General features: G+C 43.3%; 1 protein-coding gene across 1 annotated transcript in view; it reads right to left on the bottom strand.

Annotated features, from left to right (window-relative positions):
• GFM2 (GTP dependent ribosome recycling factor mitochondrial 2) overlaps window positions 1–20,947 on the bottom strand; it is a 316,398-nt gene that overhangs the window by 219,801 nt on the left and 75,650 nt on the right. Inside the window, exons 3-8 of the mRNA XM_078675255.1 lie at window positions 14,446–14,530; window positions 13,377–13,422; window positions 7,654–7,751; window positions 2,197–2,322; window positions 1,266–1,354; window positions 299–387 (exon numbers count right to left, since the gene is read on the bottom strand). Coding sequence (XP_078531381.1) covers window positions 299–387; window positions 1,266–1,354; window positions 2,197–2,322; window positions 7,654–7,751; window positions 13,377–13,422; window positions 14,446–14,530 — 533 coding nt within the window. The remainder of the gene's footprint in view (window positions 1–298; window positions 388–1,265; window positions 1,355–2,196; window positions 2,323–7,653; window positions 7,752–13,376; window positions 13,423–14,445; window positions 14,531–20,947) is intronic.

The following is a 20,947-nucleotide window of genomic DNA, read 5'->3' as shown; positions in this document are numbered from 1 at the left end:
AACACATACAGAAATGGAAAACAAGGAAGAAACTAAAAGTACAAACAATTATGAATACAACATGAGCAATGTTCCAAGTAGCAGCTGGCAAACAGATCTAAAGATGGTTAAAATTCCAAACTTTTATACATAGCTGTAGTCCAGCTCTCAAAACAATGTGTTTGTGTATTTGAGGAAAACACCCATATCCATACGAGCATACACAGAAATCTAGCAGAGTGTGCAAATAGAGAATATGTTACAATCGTTATTATTTCCAGGAACCAACGTTTTACGAAATTGCTCAGAAAATCTATACCTTGCACCAGCTTTGTCCATCTTGTTCAAGAAACAGATCCGTGGTAGGTAGTGCTTATCAGCTTGCCTCCATACTGTCAGAGTTTGTGCCTGAAAAAATAACAAAATAGGATCTAACATCTATTACACTTACAATGAGTTAACACTAGGAGAAATGGTCCTTAGCTGTGCGAAAGTTATAGAAATATCGGTCTGCTTTTGTCACAAGGTCTGCTTTACTGTTCCTCTTGGTTTCAATGCTGTGGATGAATGGAGAAGTAACTGGTGACATTCCTAGCACCACCAACTAGCTATACAGATGAGTCCAGATAACTGGTAGCAAAATCAATACATCTATTTCAAATAATAGACAGCAGGGTACACCCTTTCTATTTTGATGGCACTAATTTCGGAACGAAATATACTTCTAGGAGGAAGCTGTTCCCAACGTTGGATTAAATCTAAGAAGGGTACCTTACTTTATACCTTCTTTTTTAAAGTCATCCAAAGAGGCTGGATACCAAGCCTGACCTTTATTGGATACATACTCACTTAAACTCCAACCCCATATAAAAATGATATTTCTTCTTTCTGTCCTGATAAACCTTCAGATGAATCCATTACTAATATGTATCTAACATTCAAATGCATAGGCATCATTCTTAGTTTCACCGACTTAAATCAAATAGTACCAGAGAGACCGTGCATTTGTTTTCTTCGTTGAAAACGTATTCATATGTAATATTACATTCTGAAAAGTTAGCTAAAACTGAAATGGTTTAAGATTATTTATATCAGAGTGACTGGAGTTACGAAAGCTCTCACAGCTAATAATTTTAATCATTAGAGCAATGAGAGAGACCTCCATGGAAATTCTCTCAACCGTTAATCAAATAAACTATACAAATAAACAGCAAAAAGCATACAGTCTAAGAAATAATAAATAAAGCTATAAGACACATCACATCTCTGTGGTTATGGCTCCATACCTCTACACCTGCTGAAGCATCGAACACAGCTACCGCGCCATCAAGTATTCTCAGGGAACGTTCAACCTCCACTGTGAAGTCCACATGACCTAAGTAGAAATTTACAGTAATTTCATGCAGTATTACAACTAGATTTCAGAAGATGTGATAAACAATAAAAATGCAATGTGATCGGTAATCTAATTGAAGGGCAAGAGGATAGCAAGAAGTGCTGAAAACTGGGATACTTGGCGTGTGGAACGTACAGGGTTATTACCTTCACAATGGATCTGGGTGTGAACAAAGCTTTTTATACTGCCAATTATGGGTTTGGTGAAGTGATACATTCTAAGAAATGGCAGGTACTATACTTATAATTCTCATTTAGTTTGAAAATGTTTTCTATAATTTGGAAAAAGAAAAAGTTTAAATGCTATGACTTATCACAAGTTTCTCAGACCCCCTGCAAACAGGCATGCCTATAAGCATGTGAATTTTTCGAAAGGGTGTTCCTTATGACAACTGGCCATAAAAATATCCATGTACTGACAAATACGATGCCTAAAGTGTTGAGCAATTTAAGGTTGAAAACCTTTGGTTTTGTGCTACTTACAAAAGAGTATGGTAGCGCCACATTCTACAATCAAGAGCATTTCATTAAATACACGGACAAGGAAAGATAAGCTGATAAGAGAGCAGAACTGACAAAGCACATTTATAGGAAATAGATTAGCAACTTCAGAATTCTGGGTATATATTGTTTCAAGACTATATCACTACCACCTTTCCATGATCTCCAAATATCACTTTGTGTACCAATTTACTACCATACTCTCATTGACCATTCTATGCCCTTTCACCCATATCAGGTATCCCTTGGACATCTTAAAGACATTCTTTTTGAAATTTTGTTAAACATCGCAAGGTGAAGATTGTGATGTTTGGCACTTACCTGGCGTGTCAATTAGATTTATTCTGTAACCATTCCAATCAAAGGTAACAGCAGCAGACTGTATAGTAATACCACGCTCTCGCTCCTGTGTCATAAAATCAGTCACTGTGTCCCCATCATCAACATCTGCATACAACAGAACATATTACATTTCCATCAGGGCAAATTACATTTTATTTATCTTATGCCTATTAGCAACAATTGTAGGGAGGTGAACATAATAAGAGCTGCAGAGATCACCACATTTCTACCACCTTCTAAGATAAGATGCACTTGGGCTGAGAAAGAGAGCATTCTACGTTTTCATACAATGAATTAATATTCTGTGCCTGCCTCTTGGACTGGACCCACTTTGTGACCACAGAGAAGTCAGCAATATCCCTAGTGCAGAATAAGCACCAGGCATCATAAATGTATGTGAGCATAGTCCATTCAAGCTGCAATGGATGAACTCTTGCTCTGATAGATGTATGATGAAGCTTTCATCGTATGACTATGAACTAGATGTTTGATAATAAAAGTATTTGCATCCAGCTGTAAATCCCAAAAAGATCTCACTATGAAGACAAGTGAGCAACAAAATGACGGGCCAACAACTAGAAGAGCTCGCCTTCAGTGATTAAGCTAGCTCTAGAGAGGAGTTTTCACAATACATTTAAAATTACTATGAATCACTATAAATATACAATCACCTATAGATGTGCTATTAGTTTCAATGTTCCACAAAAGATATTGCTAGGTTACGGCAATGTAAGTATTAATCCCTAACAGAAGCAGACAATGTGGGCATGGGACACTAACCTTTGAGTAAATCCAACATACTGCACATCAGTCCTAAAAAAGTTTCCAGTCATAAACCTTGCAATTTACAACCACAAAGGGGATTTTTACTACATTGCAAGCCCTTTTTTTAGCGAGTTGCAAACCTTTCCAAATATGCAAATAGGAGGAGGTTTAAGGAGACGATTTCAATCAAAGATGGCAGCTATGTTTTTACACGTACCATCAAATGTTTTGTACGACAAGAAGAGTGCTGGACACCACAGAGATCATACCACTTGAAGGACCTGGTAGTAGAAGCGGAATAAGCATGAGCTTTAACAACAAAGTTATTCAATGTTCCAAAGCACTCCTGGGGTGTTTGAGATAGGGTGACTATGCTACAAGGAGGAGGAAAGTTTTGGGAATTATATGATGACGGGCAACTACCAAGGAGCGCAGTCAGGCAGTGTTATCATTATGTAATGCTGTAACTAGGGCGATCACAGTGCGTATTGTGTGGAAACAAAATGGGCGGGTATAGAACACTGTGATCATAAGACTTTCCACAGGGCTACTATAGCCCTCCCATGTATCAATCTTGTACCGCTATTTTGTTTGTATATGAGACACAAAGATCTGACAAAAGAGCGGATGAGTAAACAACTTTATGTTTATTTTTAGCTTGAAATACGAATATATGTCATGCTCGAGGTTATGCCACTGATTGCTTTAATTTGTACATTGGTATTTTAGAATGGTGCTGATGCAATGAAAGTTACTATTCCATTTGATTTGGTACACTGGAGAAAATTTCATAGGAATTAATTGTTTTGTGTCTATTAAATAAAGATGCTGCATCTACGTATGGTTTTCATTACTTCTAGACCTAAAGTAGTTCTGTGCAAATAATTTTCTGGAATGAAACCTGCTGCTATGGAGAATGTCAACATTTGTATCGATTTTTGCATAGACAACGGTACTTTCTTTCCTTTAAATAGGGAATACTTTGTTTGTTCGATTAACTAAAATCATTACAAATAGTAACAATTATTAATTCTATAAGCATCACTCCGCATTATGAACAGAATAAAAAGCAAAAAAAACTTACAATTAATCAGTTAGAACGAATAAGAAAGCACCATAGAACTCTAAATTGGGATGCGTTCCTAGATTAACATACCCACTCTAGCTCGATCTCAAATTTGATCAATTAATAGAAGTTAAAAAAAAGTTTTTAAAATGACATGCATGTACAATAACTATTAAGTGGGTGGGCCAAAACATTCAGGCTTCATGCCGCCCTCCCACCTTGTGACACCCTTTTTGTGGGTATTCTGAGAGTGCAACTTAATGACTCTTTTATCCTAAGTACCACCATCCCTATCCAAGTATCTTGATGCCCGACAAATATCTTGTTATATAATTCCAGACCAGCTGGAAAGAAGTTGCTGGTGCAATATATATTAGATATTGGATCGAAGGATATAATTAACCGTCAAATAAGATCTCATTAAATTCTATTGCTTATATAAAAATTACTGTTGTCCTATAGTTGGAGACTTACCCACCTCGAGAGTACGTTCTACATTCATTAACGTCTGACTTGCCCACTCCCAGGTCTAACTCTTTACACAGCCTCATAATGGGTAGGCAATTTATTCCCTACAGACGTTTATAAAAAGCCTGGACAACAAACAGAATTTTATTGGATTTACTGGCTGCCCGTTAGCCAATGGCTGAAATATTAGCCACGCATAAAAGATTATTGATTACAAAAAATCCACATTAGAATAAGTTAACTTATGCAGTGGATTTAAGTAGGGAAAGACACGCCAATTAATAAGTCAATATAGGTCAGCAAAAACAGCAGCTAAAAATGTATTTGATTTTTTAGATCCATTTTTTGTATTGGCATATCACAAGAACATAGAACACAACAGCCACACTGCTGTCATTCTCAATTCTAATCCAAATAAACATAATATGGCAACAGTTATAACAACGCAAATTTGGCATAGAACAGCCCTTCAGTTACAACCTTGCAGCCCCAAGATGCAGAGAACGTGGAAAAGTAATGTGTAAAGACATCATACTAAAATAATAAACATATTAGGAGGACCAGCCTACACCATGTCTCTGACACCTCTCTCCCAGGTAGCAACCTCTATGCTGAATTTCCCGATCACAGTATCCAACCCACTACCCCAGAATAACCCCCCACAAGGAAACGCACATTGCTATACGTAGAAAGTCACCCTTTTCATCCTGGATGAGTCCACCTGTGCAAAGGCATATCTTTTCCTCTGGTATTCCAAAAATCACTGGATTGGGAGATCCACTGAAGCTGTGAGCTCAGACTGATTTAGGTCTTGACCTCCACTGATGCTCGTTTTTGTGCCAGGGTGCCAGCACTGAGGAAAGAACAACAGTCTATCTTCAACTGTCTGCATTACCTTCTTCTGTACGCTTCATGTAGGATCTAATCCCTCTAGACCTGTGACTGCCCCACTACGTTCAAAGTTATCCCAGTCACATCAGCACCACTCCTCTGTTTCACAAGTAGTCTTCATACCTTCCAGGACCATGCATAATCACACCCATCCTCCTCATCCCACCAAATGATGCAGCACTCCCACTATGCAGTCATGTGGGCGAAATATCAGCTTGAAACACAAAACACTTAAATTTGTCCCACTTCTTCCATTTTCCAGCACTTCTATTTTCACTTTGGTGGTGTAGTGTTGAAAGGAGGATATCTCTTGTAGTTTAGTAGCGGTTCCCACACGAATGTGTCCAAATATTGCTCTCTAATCTCATTCTCACTCTTTTTTGTTGCACACTTATTATTCAATCACTGGACCCCGGCAGCCTTTTCTATACCCTTTGTACTACAGCTTTATAGTGTTCATCATCCCTATTAGTTCTAGGGCCCAGCACTGAAACTGCGAACAGTAGCAATTGTGTAGCTTTTTGACAGACTTTCTTCATCAAGCCGCACCTGCATTATTCCCACTTTCAAAGCTACAACTCGCTGGATAAAAATGCCCCCTTGCATTTCTCCTCAGACAGGAGTCATCTACTACCAGAACACTAGGCACCACTGAGCAGATCTTTTCTGTTATAGAATGACTGCAGGGCGGCCTCCAGGGTCACAGCTCATAATGCTGCCAGACAGCTGATAAATTTGAGGGGAGCTTTTCAGGGCCCTAAGATGGGGTAGAATATTGATGTGTGAACTGGTGTAGGTTATACCAACTGTGAGAAATTGTGGTGTTGGTTGGCTGGGGTGTGACCCCTGGTCAAGCAGCAACCACAATCCTTGTAAGGGTAGGGCACAAGCAAACCCTAAATTAATCTGTGCTCAACCCTCTGGTAGCTTGGCACAGAGCAGTCAGGCTTAACTTAAAAGGCAATGTGTCAAGTATTTCTGCATCATTTCAAACAGTATTAAAGTGAAAACGCGTCACAAAATGGATCCCACACCAAGTTAGAAAAATATAACTTTCTTTAATAAATAAAACAAGACCAAAATTACAAAAATCCAATTAGATACCAGAGATATAGCATTTAAAAGGTTTTAAAATAGCGCCAAAAAGTACAAAGCATCAACTGTGGATATCTGGTCACGCGGGACCGAGACAAAGTCACAAGTTCAGGCCAACTGCGATGGAGTGCGGGCCGACTACCGGGGCCCAGTTAGGCCACCTGAACTAAGTACCTTAAATCCTGGTTTGCGGAGCATTGCGAGCATCTACATTAAAGACGTGTTATGCAGCCGAAGCGATGTGTCGGTTCTGAGATGCGGTGAGGTTGCGATGCGAGGGCTAGCATTGTTATCAAGGATTCCGCTGATGCAGCTTGGGATGAGAAGTCCAGCGTTGAGGATGCTGCACGCAATCAGCGGCAATGCGTTTGTTCAGAGGAGCTGCAAGGCTGCAATGTGGACTTAGACCTCGCCGAGGATTGCGTTGCCTGGTCTAACACAACCCCTATGTTGTGGGAGTCACTGTCAGGGGAAGGAAACCTCTTTCTGGCATTTATCCATTCCTAGAAGCCCTTCTCTAGACATAAGCACCTTGTTGTGGTCGTGGATGACTGTGGTGGTCCTTTATTCCTGAACACATGCCGTCTACTGACTGCGCAAACAAATGGCACCCGTCCTTCCCATCAACCCCTCCATCTCTCCCATCCCCCAAGATCTCGGCCAGTGTCTCACTGTCTCACTTTAAGGGGTAGCCTGTATGTTATGTTGCCATTGCTCCTTCTGTGCATGAGTGTGGTACTCCCAAACAAAGTCTCAGGGGAGATTCGATGCATCTCAAAGTTTCTGCTGCCGCCTCTAGATGAAAAGTACAAACTATAAAGGCACACCACTTTCACCCCTCCAGGTATAGACCCCAACATCAAATGTGCATGGGGTACATAACAGGAAAGAATGGAGGGGGCAAAATCACCACAAAGAGGTAGAGGCCATCTTAGCAGAACAGAAAAATTGGGTATTGGATCCTTCTTTTGGTTTCCAATTCGAAATGGCACTGGCAATCTGATAATAGAAAATGGTATATGCAGAATGTTACAGGTTGAGTTCTGTGCATGTCAGGGTGCTGTAAGTAGGTCTTACTGAATGATATCTGTTTTTTAGGTCAAAAGATTATGACACAAAGGCTCATTAAATAAAGAAAATTGTGCACTTACCTCCCATCGCTCTTGTATATCCAGAATAATAAAGCATTCGCTCTGTGGTTGTGGTTTTTCCAGCATCAATGTGAGCCATTATACCTATGTTACGTATTCTAAAGAGAAAAAACAAAATCACCATTTGAATGAAAATATTTGCTTTCATTACATGGAAGATAATAGTACCTTACACCAGAACATCATTATTTTGTTGGTGGTTTAAACGTAGATGTAGTTGTAGATTTGTATTTGAAAGGATTCCGCAAGGGGATTCATGAATCATGAAATATTTGTCTCAGACCTGTGCAAATACTCTTTCTCTCAAGGGAGATTTTACCTTGGCACCAAGTTATTTTGATCTACAGGAAGAGGTTGTGATCTCCCTCTCTCCCCTAGAATTCAAAAATCAATTAAAAGGTACCAGTAGCATTATCAGTTACCAAAGAGATCTTATGTATTGTACAATAAGGAAAAGGGTGGAGGCGATAACCTTATCTAGCTGGCCTATGGTAGTCCAGAAGTACCTGGACTGGAATTTGGATCATGGTTCTCGCCATTTTAGGACATTATTTTTAATTAATCTTTTCCGTTAAATGACCTAACGGCAAATTGGTCCTTCTCCGGGAAAACAGGGGAAAACTGCCACATGTGTGATGTGGGGATCCAGGATCTTAACCATGTTCTTTTTGTTTGTTCTGCATCATTATCTCTGTGACGCAACCTTCTACGGCCAATGTTTTTACAGAACAAGTCAATTCTGTAGAGGTGGCACAAAAGTTCTCTTTCCACCCAAAGAATAAAGTAATTTGTACAAAAATTGTTTTTTTTTTATTTGAAAGATTTCATGAATTCATTTTATCTGTATCTAGGTTTGTTGATATGAAGAGGGGGTGAACTCCTTCGCTAACTGATTATAGAGTACTTTGCATATAATGTAAGCTCAGCACAGCTTGTGTCAGCCTTTGATTTTATTTGTTTTGGAGGGAAACTATTCACTGGGATCCTATTGTGTTCGCGCTCAAAGCTATTTGGAAGATACTTTAACAGTTAAAACTTTCACTGCCATTTCTTCATTGTTAAACTGCATTCCTGCACTTACCGTAGCAGTGTTAGCTGTACTCTATTCACTGCGGATATGGCTCTCTGGTCCGCCGCCGGGTTTTTCCCGTTTGTTGCGGAGAGAGCGGGCTGCTAGATTAGCGCTTGACTCACTACCGGCTGACCGCCATCTTTTGGGAGGTGATGGTATAGCCTTTCCTGCCTGCTGGTGTTTATTTAAGATGGGCGAAACACAGGCGCGCAGCGGGCTCGCCGCTGGCACACCAAAGGCACGTCAAAGGCATGTCAAAGGCTAGCCCGTCTACGCACGTCGGCGCCCGGAACGCACTTTGCACGGGTCATGCTGCCGGTTTTGGGCCAGCTACCTCAGATCCAAGTCCTAGAATCTATTACAGCCGAGACGCTCTTATCAGTCAACAGTAGGCAGGTAAAATATGCCCCGGATTATCCACTGACCCTTGTTTAGCTCAAAGTGGAATTTGGTGCACAAACTGCGGGCTGAGCATTCAACATACTCCAATAGTCACACAGACCCACAATACTTTTAAGGCGCACCATAGAGGTTTATCATGCACCCTTATCAATGTGAGGTCGCTAATCAAGAACGCGGTTGCATTTCGGGAATTCATGGAGAGTAATCTGATAGAAATAGCCTTTCTTACTGAGACATGGAGAGACGCCTCCTCAGACCGGGACCTACTGTTAACCTTACCTATAGGGTATAAAATCCATAAACTAAACCAGGAGGGGAAGAAAGGCGGGGGCATTGCCCTTTTATCCTTAAATCCAGCGTCAATCTTATATTCAAGTGAATACGGACAACAAGGACTGTGATTTTTAAAACTGAACTTTATGGCCAACACTCATTTAACGGAATTGTATTCTATCGTCCACCTAAATCCAAGATTACTTTTTTAGACAACTTAGGTACCTACTTAGCGCATAAAGCCAACCACCCCAATTTTACGGTGTTAGGGGACTTTAATTTCCATTTGGAAAAATGTGCTGACCTCGACACAAATCAATCAATCAATCAAAGCATTTATATAGCGCACTACTCACCCGGAGGGTCTCAAGGCGCTGGGGGGAGGGGGTCCGCTACTGCGCGAACAGCCAGGTCTTGAGCTGCTTCCTGAAGGCGAGGTGGTCTTGGGTCAGGCGGAGGTGGGTCGGAAGGGAGTTCCAAGTCTTGGCGGCCAGGTAGGAGAAGGACCTTCCTCCTGTGGTGGCTCTTCGGATGCGGGGGACGGCGGCGAGGGCTGGCGTTTGGGAGCGTAGAAGTTGAGGCGGCTGTTGAGGTATCCTGGGCCTTGGTTGTGTAGGGCTTTGTGTGCGTGGGTGAGGAGCCGGAAGGTGATTTTCTTATTGTTCTTCTGGATCAAAAGGATAGCGTAGAGGTGAGACAACTTGTGTTGGATTCAACCCACACGTTAGCACACTGCTTAGATGGATTTTTTACTGAAAATTCACTCGCTAAGCTGGACAGGAACTCTGCCTATGGCCTGGTCTGACCATAAGGCTGTCCTATTCAACATCCAATTGCTGTATAAAAAGCGTCCTAAAGCACCCAGAGAATTCTATGTTAGTCACCTTTGGAAGAAATTGGAGGCTAGCTCTCCAAACCCGACTTTGCTAAAAAATCTACCTATCTACTGATCACGATCAAGCCACCGCTCAATACCACTCCTGGCTTGACTCAGCCTTGACACAATTAGCATCCCCTAAACATTGTCATCGATCAAGAAGAACACCATCAGAACCCTGGTTTAATGACACCTTAAGAGCCCAGAAGCAAGTATGTCGCAAACTTGAGAGGAAGTGGCGACCCGAAGATAACCTAATCACTCAAACGTATTATAAGACCGTCCTTCAAACTTATAAAAAACGTATTCTCAGGGAGAAAACTCGATACTTTTGTAAGTAAATTAGAACTGGAAATAGATGTCTCAAAGCCCTGTTTGATACAGTAAAGAAACTAGCAAAGTTGCCAACCGCGCCTGAAATTAGTATTAGCCAAGATTTCTGCAATTCACTAGCAGAATCTTTTCAGCATAAAGTATGTCAGTCTGTTGACTTATTTGGACAACAGGACAATCACTCAGTTCAAACATCAGCAGAACTCATACAATCTCTATCAACCTTTCCTGTTAATATGCAGGATCTTTCTGATTCAACCCCTCATATCTTTTCTTCCTTTACCACTTTAACAGTGGAACAAACCACTAAACTTATTGCTGCTACGAAATCGGTCTCCCCTTCTGACCCATGCCCTCCAAAAATTCTTCAAATTTCTCCACAAATTATAGCCATTCCATCTATTAACAATTTTTAATTCAGTTTTCACCACAGGGCACTTTCCTATAGAGTGGAAGAAAGCATCAATACTTCCTTTGTTAAAGAAACCTAACTTGGATGCTAAGGTGCCCCTCAACTATAGATCGATTTCAAGACTCCCTTTTCCTGTAAAAGTAATTGAAAGGGTGATAAACACTGAATTATCAGTCTTCATCAATGATAATGCCATCCTGGATTCTTCCCAGTTTGGATTTCTGGCTCAACACAGCACAGAGTTGGCTCTCATCACTGCTACGGAGGAGCTCAGACAGATTTTAAACAGCGGGGAGAACGCAGCTCTGATCCTCTGGACCCGTCAGCAGCCTTTAATACTGTTGATCATGGGCTGCTTCAGGACCAGTTAAGTTCCATCGGTATCAAGGGCAAGGAGCTGTCCCTACTAGTTTCCTTTCTGTCAGAGTGATCTCAGGAAGTTCCTTTGGGGAACATTGCATCACCTCCTTTCACGATGCCGTGTTGGGTCCCCCCAGGGCTCTTCGTTATTTAACCTCTAGGTTACTCCTCTTGGTAAGAAGTTATGGCTTTGCCATCCTATCATACGTGGACGACACTCAGATTGTCGTCTCGATGAGCAGCTCCGGCAGCCAGACTGCATCAAGGTTCCGTGACTGTATGAGCAATATAGCAAAATGGATGACAGACAACTGTCTGAAACTGAACTCCTCCAAGACTCAAGTCTTGCTGCTGGGGAAGAATCCATCTTTTTGGACAGACAGTTGGTGGCCTATTCAACTTGGCCCCTTGCCTAACCCAATACACAAGGCTAAAAACCTAGGTGTAATTTTTAATACCATGTTGTCCTTCGAGGCACAAATTAATTCGGTCACCTCTGCTTGCTTTTTGATCATGAAAATATTGAAGAAAATCCTTCCTACTATACCCTTGGATTTAAGGAAGACAGTGGTGTCAGTGTTGATCTCCTCAAGACTGGACTATTGTAACACCCTCTTCTCCCGTGCTCCGAGGAGTAGCATTAATAAACTCCAAACGGCCCAGAATGCAGCAGTAAGAATACGGTTGGGCATTCCTAAATTTGACTCCGTCTCCACAGCCCTGGTCCAGCTCCACTGGCTACCTGTGGCGAAGAGTATTACATTTAAATCATTATGTATTGCTTACAAATCTCTTAACAATATGGGGCCAACACAAATGAAGAAAGTTCTTAAACCATACATTCCAGCTAGATCCCTTAGATCTGCTGAACTGGGTATTTTAATTGCCCCTAGAGTTAACAAGGTTAGATGGGGCGGAAAGAGTTTCTCGGCTACAACTGACAGCCTAGGGATCTCCTTGCCCACCTTGTTGAAGAAAGAATCCAATCTCCTTAAATTTAGAAAGGGCCTAAAAACATGGCTGTTTACAGTATAATTCCACCCCATTGTTCTGCTCTGACCAGTATTTATCAAAGGCAGCACCTAGTCATCCCAGGGTATTTGTTGCGCTTTACACATTTCTCATCATCAGGTCTGCTGCTATGTCAGGGGAGAACTTATTTGGAAGTGTATTATGGAGTAATTTGCATATATTTACTATTTGAGGTTTCTCTGAATCGATTTTAGCCACAACATCCTTAAATGTTTTAATGGTTTTATGTTCCTATTTTAATCTGGATTTAGGATTGCTGCTATGTATGGGGAGAGAACTCCTTTGGCTGTTCAGTATGGAGTAATTTGCACATCATTTCTGCTGCTATGTTGGGTGGAGAACATCCTTAGATATTTATTACAGAGTAATTTGCTCTTAAATTCAGTATTTTTGAACTTTATCATTATCTATTCTCCTAACTTTTAAGATATAATGTTACTGTATTTTATGCATTGTATTGCTTCGATTTTTTCGTGGACCTCTTGAGTTCCAAATCATGAATAAAGAATTGAATTAAACTGAATTAGGAAAATTAAATCATGTTTGAGTTCCAAATGTAGATGCATTTAGAAATATTGCTCAAGGAAAATATATTACATAGGAAATACTGGCTTTTCCTATCAAGGAAATAATTCATCACCCATATCCTTTTCACATGTTGTGTATGGATAGAGATAGTCTCTAACCTTCACAAACATTCTGGGATTCAAGCCATGAGACCATTAGTATATAGAATGTTCTCTGCATTAACCACCTCAGGTACGTTACCAGGCCAGCCACTTAAATACAAATGCATAGCATGCAAACTGCTTTTATTTGGTTACAGATTAACTTTGTTACATATCCCCCGCATGCCTTTGCACAGGTGCAAACATGTCACGGAGACAACTTTCGCAGATGTGCCCAGCCTACTATAAGCAAATGAATGAAAACATAAAAAATATATTAAAACATGTCCTTACTTGGATAGAGGAGGGATGGCAATAGAGCGAAGAGATTTGAGTTCACCTGTTAAAGTTAAGAACATATTTTAGACTTCGAATGAAAAGCCACAGTAAAATACATTCTGCTGGGCATACTGAATAACACAACATTGAACAATCAAAATGCATGCAGGTTTCAAATTAGTGAAATCCTATTGTTGCTGTCTTTATCTGGAATGTAGGATCTTGTTGAAAACTGAGCAGCCTAGTTACTGGTGCCTTGCTCAGTAGGCCTCAAAGTTTGCAGAAGAAAGTGTTGTGTTGGTGGACAGGTGAGAGCGCAGTTCTCACAGCCCTCTTAAGCTCAGTTGTCAAAATAATACAGGCTAAGGCCTTGCGCCAGTCCGTTCAGAAGTCCACTGTCTTGCTCTTAAATTTCCCAGTGACCACGTTAGCACTTCCTCCTTTTCTGTCAACTACAGATAAGTTATGTCAAGGGTCTGACCCTGCAGGTTAACATCTACGTTTGTGAAGGATTTACATTTCTTGAGGATTAACAAAGGAAAATACTGGAAATCTACAACAATCATTATGGAGGGCTATGAAACCCGAGCTCTAGATCTCAGGGACCATTTTAGCCCTTTGGCGCAGGTATCTGCAGTGCTAACTATTCAAATTGTAAGCTGCTTAACAAATGGATCAATCGCTGAAACTGGATATCTACAGACAATTAGTGTCCTTTACTTTTCACGACACACCAAAAAATTGCACAAATTGGAAAAAAGAAAGTAGAGGTCTTTAGTGTGTATGTTAAATCCTATCACATTCACGCACATTTTCTGTTTATGGATCAGACGTCAGCTGGTCTCTTTCCTGAAGCACTATTTATGTTACAAAAATGCCAGAGAAAGCTTTTTTGAATTTTTTAGGAGCACGAATTTCATTGAAAAATTCACCATGAAATGCTTACACCAATAGGTACTGAGACATGATGCACGGTAATAATGAACAAACGTGTTTGTGGAGGAGGAAGAGGTGAATTGAAATACCACTTGCCTCTAGTTTAACGAAGTCAGCACAGTGCCAAAACTGTTACTAAAACTATTACCTGGAACCACGCCGGAATGCTGATGAGGTGCTTGAGTGCGCAGTCTTTTTAACCAGGGGTCTCTCATGTTCCAGCACTGTTTACACTACAATAAAAGTAATGTATGAGAATCTGCTTTGAAATTAATTTGTAGCAGTTAATACCAGTTAAAAGATAAATGTTGAACCTGGCAAAGATACTGGTTTTACACGTATAAAAAGTAGCATTATGTCTACAAAATCGTGGGTCATGGTATCTAATTTGCTTGGGCAACCATAACTCAATTGAGGGAAATTCCCTACATCGAAATTTCGGTATTCACTCAAGACAAAAATATATTTTTTTGCGACGAGAAATCAATACATTACCTTAATCACTGGAGGCATATTTGGTGATTAGATCATATTTAATTTACGTTCTAAAGCTGACCAACACAGCAGATTTCCTAACCGGGCAGCTTTACAGGTTCCATGCAGAAAATTGTTTCTCAGCAGAGTGGATTGTGACACTAGTAAATTCAAACAATTAAACTGATTCTTTCAAATGCTGCAAAGATATGCACTAATAATCGTGCTTAGCACTCAGGTAATCCTGGCTAGGTTAATTCAGACTTTACTCTCATCAGGTATGACTTGCAAACACTGATAGCAAGGTGACCAAGGATGCCAAACTGTCAGCCACCAAGATAACACATGTACTGCCCAAGAGGAAACCACCGCCATTTGAACCCCCACCAAGTACAAGAACTGCACAACTGCTGAACTAAAGGGCCTGAGAAAAAGTTCCACGAGGACTCAAAAGAATTGCCATAGTAACATTGGGTGTAAGCAGAATGTTCCCTTACTACACTCCAAATGTAGGGAATATGGAGTTCTTCAAGGTGATTAGGTGGAAACACGTGGTTAATGCACTTGAAAACAAGCATTGGCATAGCCAATAGGTCTCGCCTTTGGGACCTTATGTGTTTAGCTAGAACTTTTGGCTATGTTGTGGAGCATTGTGGCTGCTATGCATTATGTTGAAAAGTTATAATAAAAAGTGTTAAGCAGTTTTGTTACCTTTATGCAAACAAAGACGACATTATATACGAGTGAAAAACCCGATTATAAAAAGTTTTTAACATAAAAAATGTCTTATCGTTTTTTTGTACTTGCACTGCCGGCAACTTCTTCCTGCCTGTTCTGATGGTTGTTTGTTATAATTTTCTTTGTTATGGGGGTGTGGGAAATAAATAACGGGGAAGTGGAGGTTGGAAAACAGTAATTTAATTAGAACACGAGCAGCGGACGGACACTAGGGGAGATTCAATAGATGCCAGATTCCAAGGGCAGACTGACGTGATGCTTAGGTGGTGCGCTGATGCAAAATGGTGGTGGTGAATGTTATTTGGTGCTCAGGTGGTGACACTATATAGTGTGTATTGGAGGTACGTTGTGGTTTGTGAAGTTCTGGAGTTGAAATATGTTGTTTGGTGTGTAATTTTGCAGTGTGTATTGGAAATGTGTGGTGTTGGATTGTGTGGCCTAGAGCCGTGATGTTGAGTGAAATTTTGCTTAGTGAAATTGTGTCCTGGTGTGGAGTGCATTTATGTTGATTGAAGGTATGTGGTATAGAGTGCATTTATGTGGAGTGTATTTATGTAGCATTGAGTAGAGTGCAATTATGTGGTGTGTAAATATGTGGCACTGAGTGGTATTATGTGGAGTGTATTTATGTTGCATTGAGTAGAGAGTAATTATGTGGTGTGTAATTATGTTGTATTGAGTGTTATGTGGAGTGTATTTATGTTGCATTGAGTAGAGTGTAATTATGTGGCGTGTAACTATGTCGCGCTGAGTGGTATTTTGTGGAGTGTATTTATGTTGCATTGTGAAGAGTGTAATTATGTGGTGTGTAATTATGTGGAACTGAGTGGTATTTGGAGTGTATGTTGCATTGAGTGCAGTGTAAATAGTAGCATATAATTATGTGGCACTGTGTGGTATTATGTGGAGTGTATTTATGTTGCATTGAGTAGAGTGTAATTGAGGTACATTCACAAACAAAGCTAGGAAGGGAGAGAGGTTCAGAAATTAGTGTAGCCAGCAAGGGGTGTTAGAGATGGAGCGTAGGAGGTAGAGAGCTCGATAAACACATGGCTAACTAGAGACACAAATAGGCATAAATAGATAGGCAGTGAGATAGCGATGAGGGGATTGTTGCACCACAGGGCACCCCTTCCTCTCCTCAGCCGTGCCCGCCGCCCAGTGCCCATATAAAACTTAACAGCTTCCTTTACTGCCACCCTAATCTACTTTTACAGGTCTTCCCTGTGCCTTTCATCCCTGAGGATGCAGTTGTTTAGCTCCCAGATCAGTTCCTTCTGGCCTCTTCTCTCGGGCACATTTTATTGTGGTTTCTGCCTCCTCAAACCTTTCTTTAATAACATTTTCTGAGAGTGGAAATGGAGAGATCTTAGTGTCACAGAAGTCATGCATTATTATTTGCAATGTCAATAGCTCAAACACGTGTAAATGCGCGACCTATTGTATTGCAAATGCTTGTTACAAAATCCTCTCACTTTACAGCCAGAGAAACAAAAGAGCACTTCAGTTTCTAAATAAGCATGAATTTGTCAGAAGACATAGCCTATTTGACCTTTGTCTTAGGAGCTCAAAATAAATGTCTTCAAGGACCACCTCAAGGACAACATGAGACATTTATCCCGGTTTCAACACCAAAGTGAACAATATTCAGTCGTTCCCTACTCACAACATTAGGTATGGTGCTCCACTGCTCTCTAGCTAGGTTTGTCCTATATAAGTATCACAACCAAAACTCATTCTTGCACTCAGAATGTCTCACAAGCTACTGATGCCAATCAGAGCACTTCACACTCTTGCAACATGTACTATGTAATCAGACCACCCAGGAAGTGGTTTATGTCTGGCAAAGAGTGGGTTTTTTTTTTTGGTTTTTTTTTCACCGATTGATTGCCATTGCTGCTCGGTCTGAAAGGTAAACAAACGCCATTGAGCAGACCTTTATTCGAGCCATTGGGCTCTCCTCCCTATCCTGGCAGGGGCAACAGTGTGCCTTGCTACCCGAGATTCCAAAAAAAACAGTTTGACCGACCTCGTCACGGAATACGGCCACATTAAGCCTCCACCTAGTATTGTGACTAAAGGCTTAGTTTAAATATAATGGTTAAGACAACAACTGTCATTTCCTGTCCTGATGATGATGCCCTAGATTAAAATACGGCATCGAAACGTCGTCAACCTCTGAAACCCCAAATGCAATATATGACTGAAATATTATCATTTGCAGTGGAGTGTTATAATGAAATTTAAAATCTGTAACAACTGATTAATAGTATACAGATGCAATTTTTGCTTTGCCCTCTTGGCCACTATTGTTTTGTTGTCTTGTCTTGTATTGTATGGGTCACGGATGTGCCCACTTGATACTAAATGGTTCTTCCATTTTCATAATTATCGTTCTAAATCAAATTAAAATAAAAATTCTTGTCCGGCTGGACAAAAGTCATTTCACCTATCAAGTGTATGAAAATTGTTTTGTCTATCCTCACAGACTATTTCGTTTCTAAAATAGGGACCACTGTTTTATAAAATATGGCAAAGAGTATGGACATTGTTATATAAATACCAATCATACCTGGGATCAAATCAATGCATCAAATGTTGGCAGACCCTACTCTGATGTCCATTGGCCCGATATATTAGAGTTGCCTGAAGCTGGTACGTCAATTGTTACATAGATATGATTATAGACCGGGCTCGCCAGCCACCTGTAAATAGCTCTCCAGTAAGCAACCCAAATTATTAAATTAGAAGCTTTTTCTTGGTTAAAATAATAAATATCGGGCGTAGCTTGGCCGTTGAACATGGCGGTCGTGTAGAGCCTGTGCTCCGACCAGCCTAATTGTATCCTGCTAAGATATCCTTGCCCTGGGTTTCCGCGGGGCTCCTGGACACAGATCCCTGCTGCTGGACCGGTGTGCTACACTCGGTAGCGAGATCGGTCGAATTGAGGCACCGGAGACGCTGACACCGATCAGGACGCGCCGCCGGCCCCGAACGAGCTGGAGGGGCCTGCGCAGCCGGGGCCTCGATTTTGGCGATGCCCGGTCCGGGCGCGCCTGTGGCGGCTGTGGGCGACAGCGCTGAGTGGAGCTGGGAGCCGGAACACGACCGGAGGTCGGGCTGTCTCAGGGGGGGCTCCCTCGCGCCTGGTGGAGAGTGTGCTGCTGGCCGCTAAGGCGGAGCCTGGTCCTGAACTTGTTGGACACGCATCGGAGGCGCTATCCTTGAGGCGCGGCCACCATCTTGGGCCGCCCGGTGGAGCCCTCGGCCGAGTGACGGCCGGTGGGTGCGGAGAGAGAGCTACGAGGCCTGGCCGTGGTTGATGGGAGCTGGAGGGCGCCACTTGGACCTCGTATTGTGGAGACTCCGGACGCTGGGATGCCGTACCTGGCCTGCCTGAAGGGGGAGCCGCGTGGTCCCTGGGAGCCGTTGTGAGGCGGTGAGTGTGCTTGCCCAGAGTCCTGGTGCCTCGGGGGCTAGATCGGGCCCCGGTGGAGAGGTTGGGAGGGACCCGACGCGACTGGGGGCTGCTGGTGCTGGACCCCCTGTGGTGACCCAGAGGTGTCCATCGTTGGCCTGCTGGGAGCGTGCCCCGACCTTCGCCTGGCGCACGCGGCCGGCTGGGGCCGAGCGCCCATCGCGACAGCGGTGGAGAGCCTCGGTGGAAAGGGGGGCACCCGCTGGTGCCCTGCCGGTGGCCGCCTGAGAGTGGGGATCGGTGGAACCGCGTGTGACTGAGGCCTGGCCCTGGCGGAGAGAGACGCCTGAGCGGAGAGCCCCGGGGCGCCCGACCGCGTGGCTGGCAGTGGGCTAGGTGTGCACCGGACGGTGGTCTTCGGCCCCGTGCCCGTCTGCCGCGGAGTCTTCCGATCTCCTGACCCTGATCTGTAGCAAACAATTGAACCACCAGTGGGACCCATAACCAGTGCGGCACCGCCAGCGAGCCATGACACGAGGAGGAGCCGGTGGTGGGCAGGGTAAGCAGGGGCCCATGGACAAATTTACAGAGGCGACCGGGTCTGGTGGCCCCTCGACACCTGCGCCGGACAATGCAGCGCTGCTGGCCACAATCACGCAATCGAGGGACATGCTTGACGCCAAGATAGGGGCTGTCGGGGCGGATGTCACCCTTCTCTGACAGGATTTGAGGAATGCGGTGGAGCGAATAACCAGCGCGGAGACCCGAATATCCGGCGTTGAGGACGACGTGTCTACCCTTAAACGGAAGGTCGCAGCAATGGAAAAGGTACAGAAGGGCCAGGTCCTAAGGGTGGAGGATGCGGAAGGACGGGCCCGGCGCAACAACCTGCGCTTTGTTGGCTTCCCGGAGGGGTGCGAGAAGGGCAGCGCGGAAGCCTTCCTGGCGCAGTGGTTGGCAGGTTGGATCCCGGCGGAGGCTCTGTCCGGGTGCTTCGTGGTGAAGAGGGCACACCGGGCACTGACGCAGAAACCTCCGGTAGGAGAGCGCCCGAGACCAATGATCGCCAAATTCTTGAATTATGCAGATCGGGACACAATTCTACGACAGGCGAGACTTAAGGGCACTCTTACGTACGATAACTCTACCATCATGATTTTCCCGGACTATACGAGACTGGTACAGCAGCAGCGCCAATCCTTCCACGCGGCCAAGGCCCGTCTTCGGGACCTGAAGCTTCAGTATGCGCTACTCTTCCCGGCGCGGCTGCGAATCATCTATAAGTCCCGCTCCTTGTTCTTTGACACGCCGGAGGAAGTGTTTCAGTGGACAGACGAAACGGTCAAAATTCGGATGAACACTGCCAGGGAGTGGGAGTCGGACTCTTCCTCAAGTGGATTCGCCAGGGAGGGCTTGCGGAGCCAGCGTCAACGCCATAGAGGATCGCGATCAAGAAGGGGCTCGCACACGGGCTCGGCCAACCAGACACAAGACCAGCAACCTGATGTGCCTTGACGATAAGGGGCCACACTGCTGCTAAATGACTATATTCTTAGCGGGAACCCAGATGCACAGTAACTATAGGCTGGAGGCCCGTCCTATTCAACCTGGTAGGGTGGGAGTGATGGCCTAGTTCTCATGGGTAATTGTTTGGGGATCCATTGGAGGATGCGGCGCTTGCTCCCCAGTTGGGAGCCTGGCAGCCGTCCGTCCGCGACAGGTACTTCCATGTTTGGGAGGTGTGGGGTGGGGGGAGGTTGGGGGGGAGGGAGTTCGTGGGAAGTTGGGGAGGGGGGGGGCCTTGCTTGCGTGCGCTATGTTGCCTATTGACTGCCATGTACCATGCCGACTGGATGCTGGAATTGCTGGTCCTAAACTTGTAGTATGGCTCGGATGTCTTTTGGTAGGGAGGCGGGGTGGGTAGGCCCTGGGTCACTGCGGGTCATGAGTTGGAATGTGAGAGGGATGCTTGACAAAATCAAGCGGGGCGCAATATTCCAATATGCCGGAAGGGTGGGGG

The sequence above is a fragment of the Lissotriton helveticus genome, chromosome 2_1, assembly GCF_964261635.1.
Source record: "Lissotriton helveticus chromosome 2_1, aLisHel1.1, whole genome shotgun sequence".
In the NCBI taxonomy this organism is placed as follows: Eukaryota; Metazoa; Chordata; class Amphibia; order Caudata; family Salamandridae; genus Lissotriton; species Lissotriton helveticus.
The sequence above is the reverse complement of the archived record's forward strand: the minus strand, read 5'-3'. Positions and strand labels throughout refer to the sequence as shown.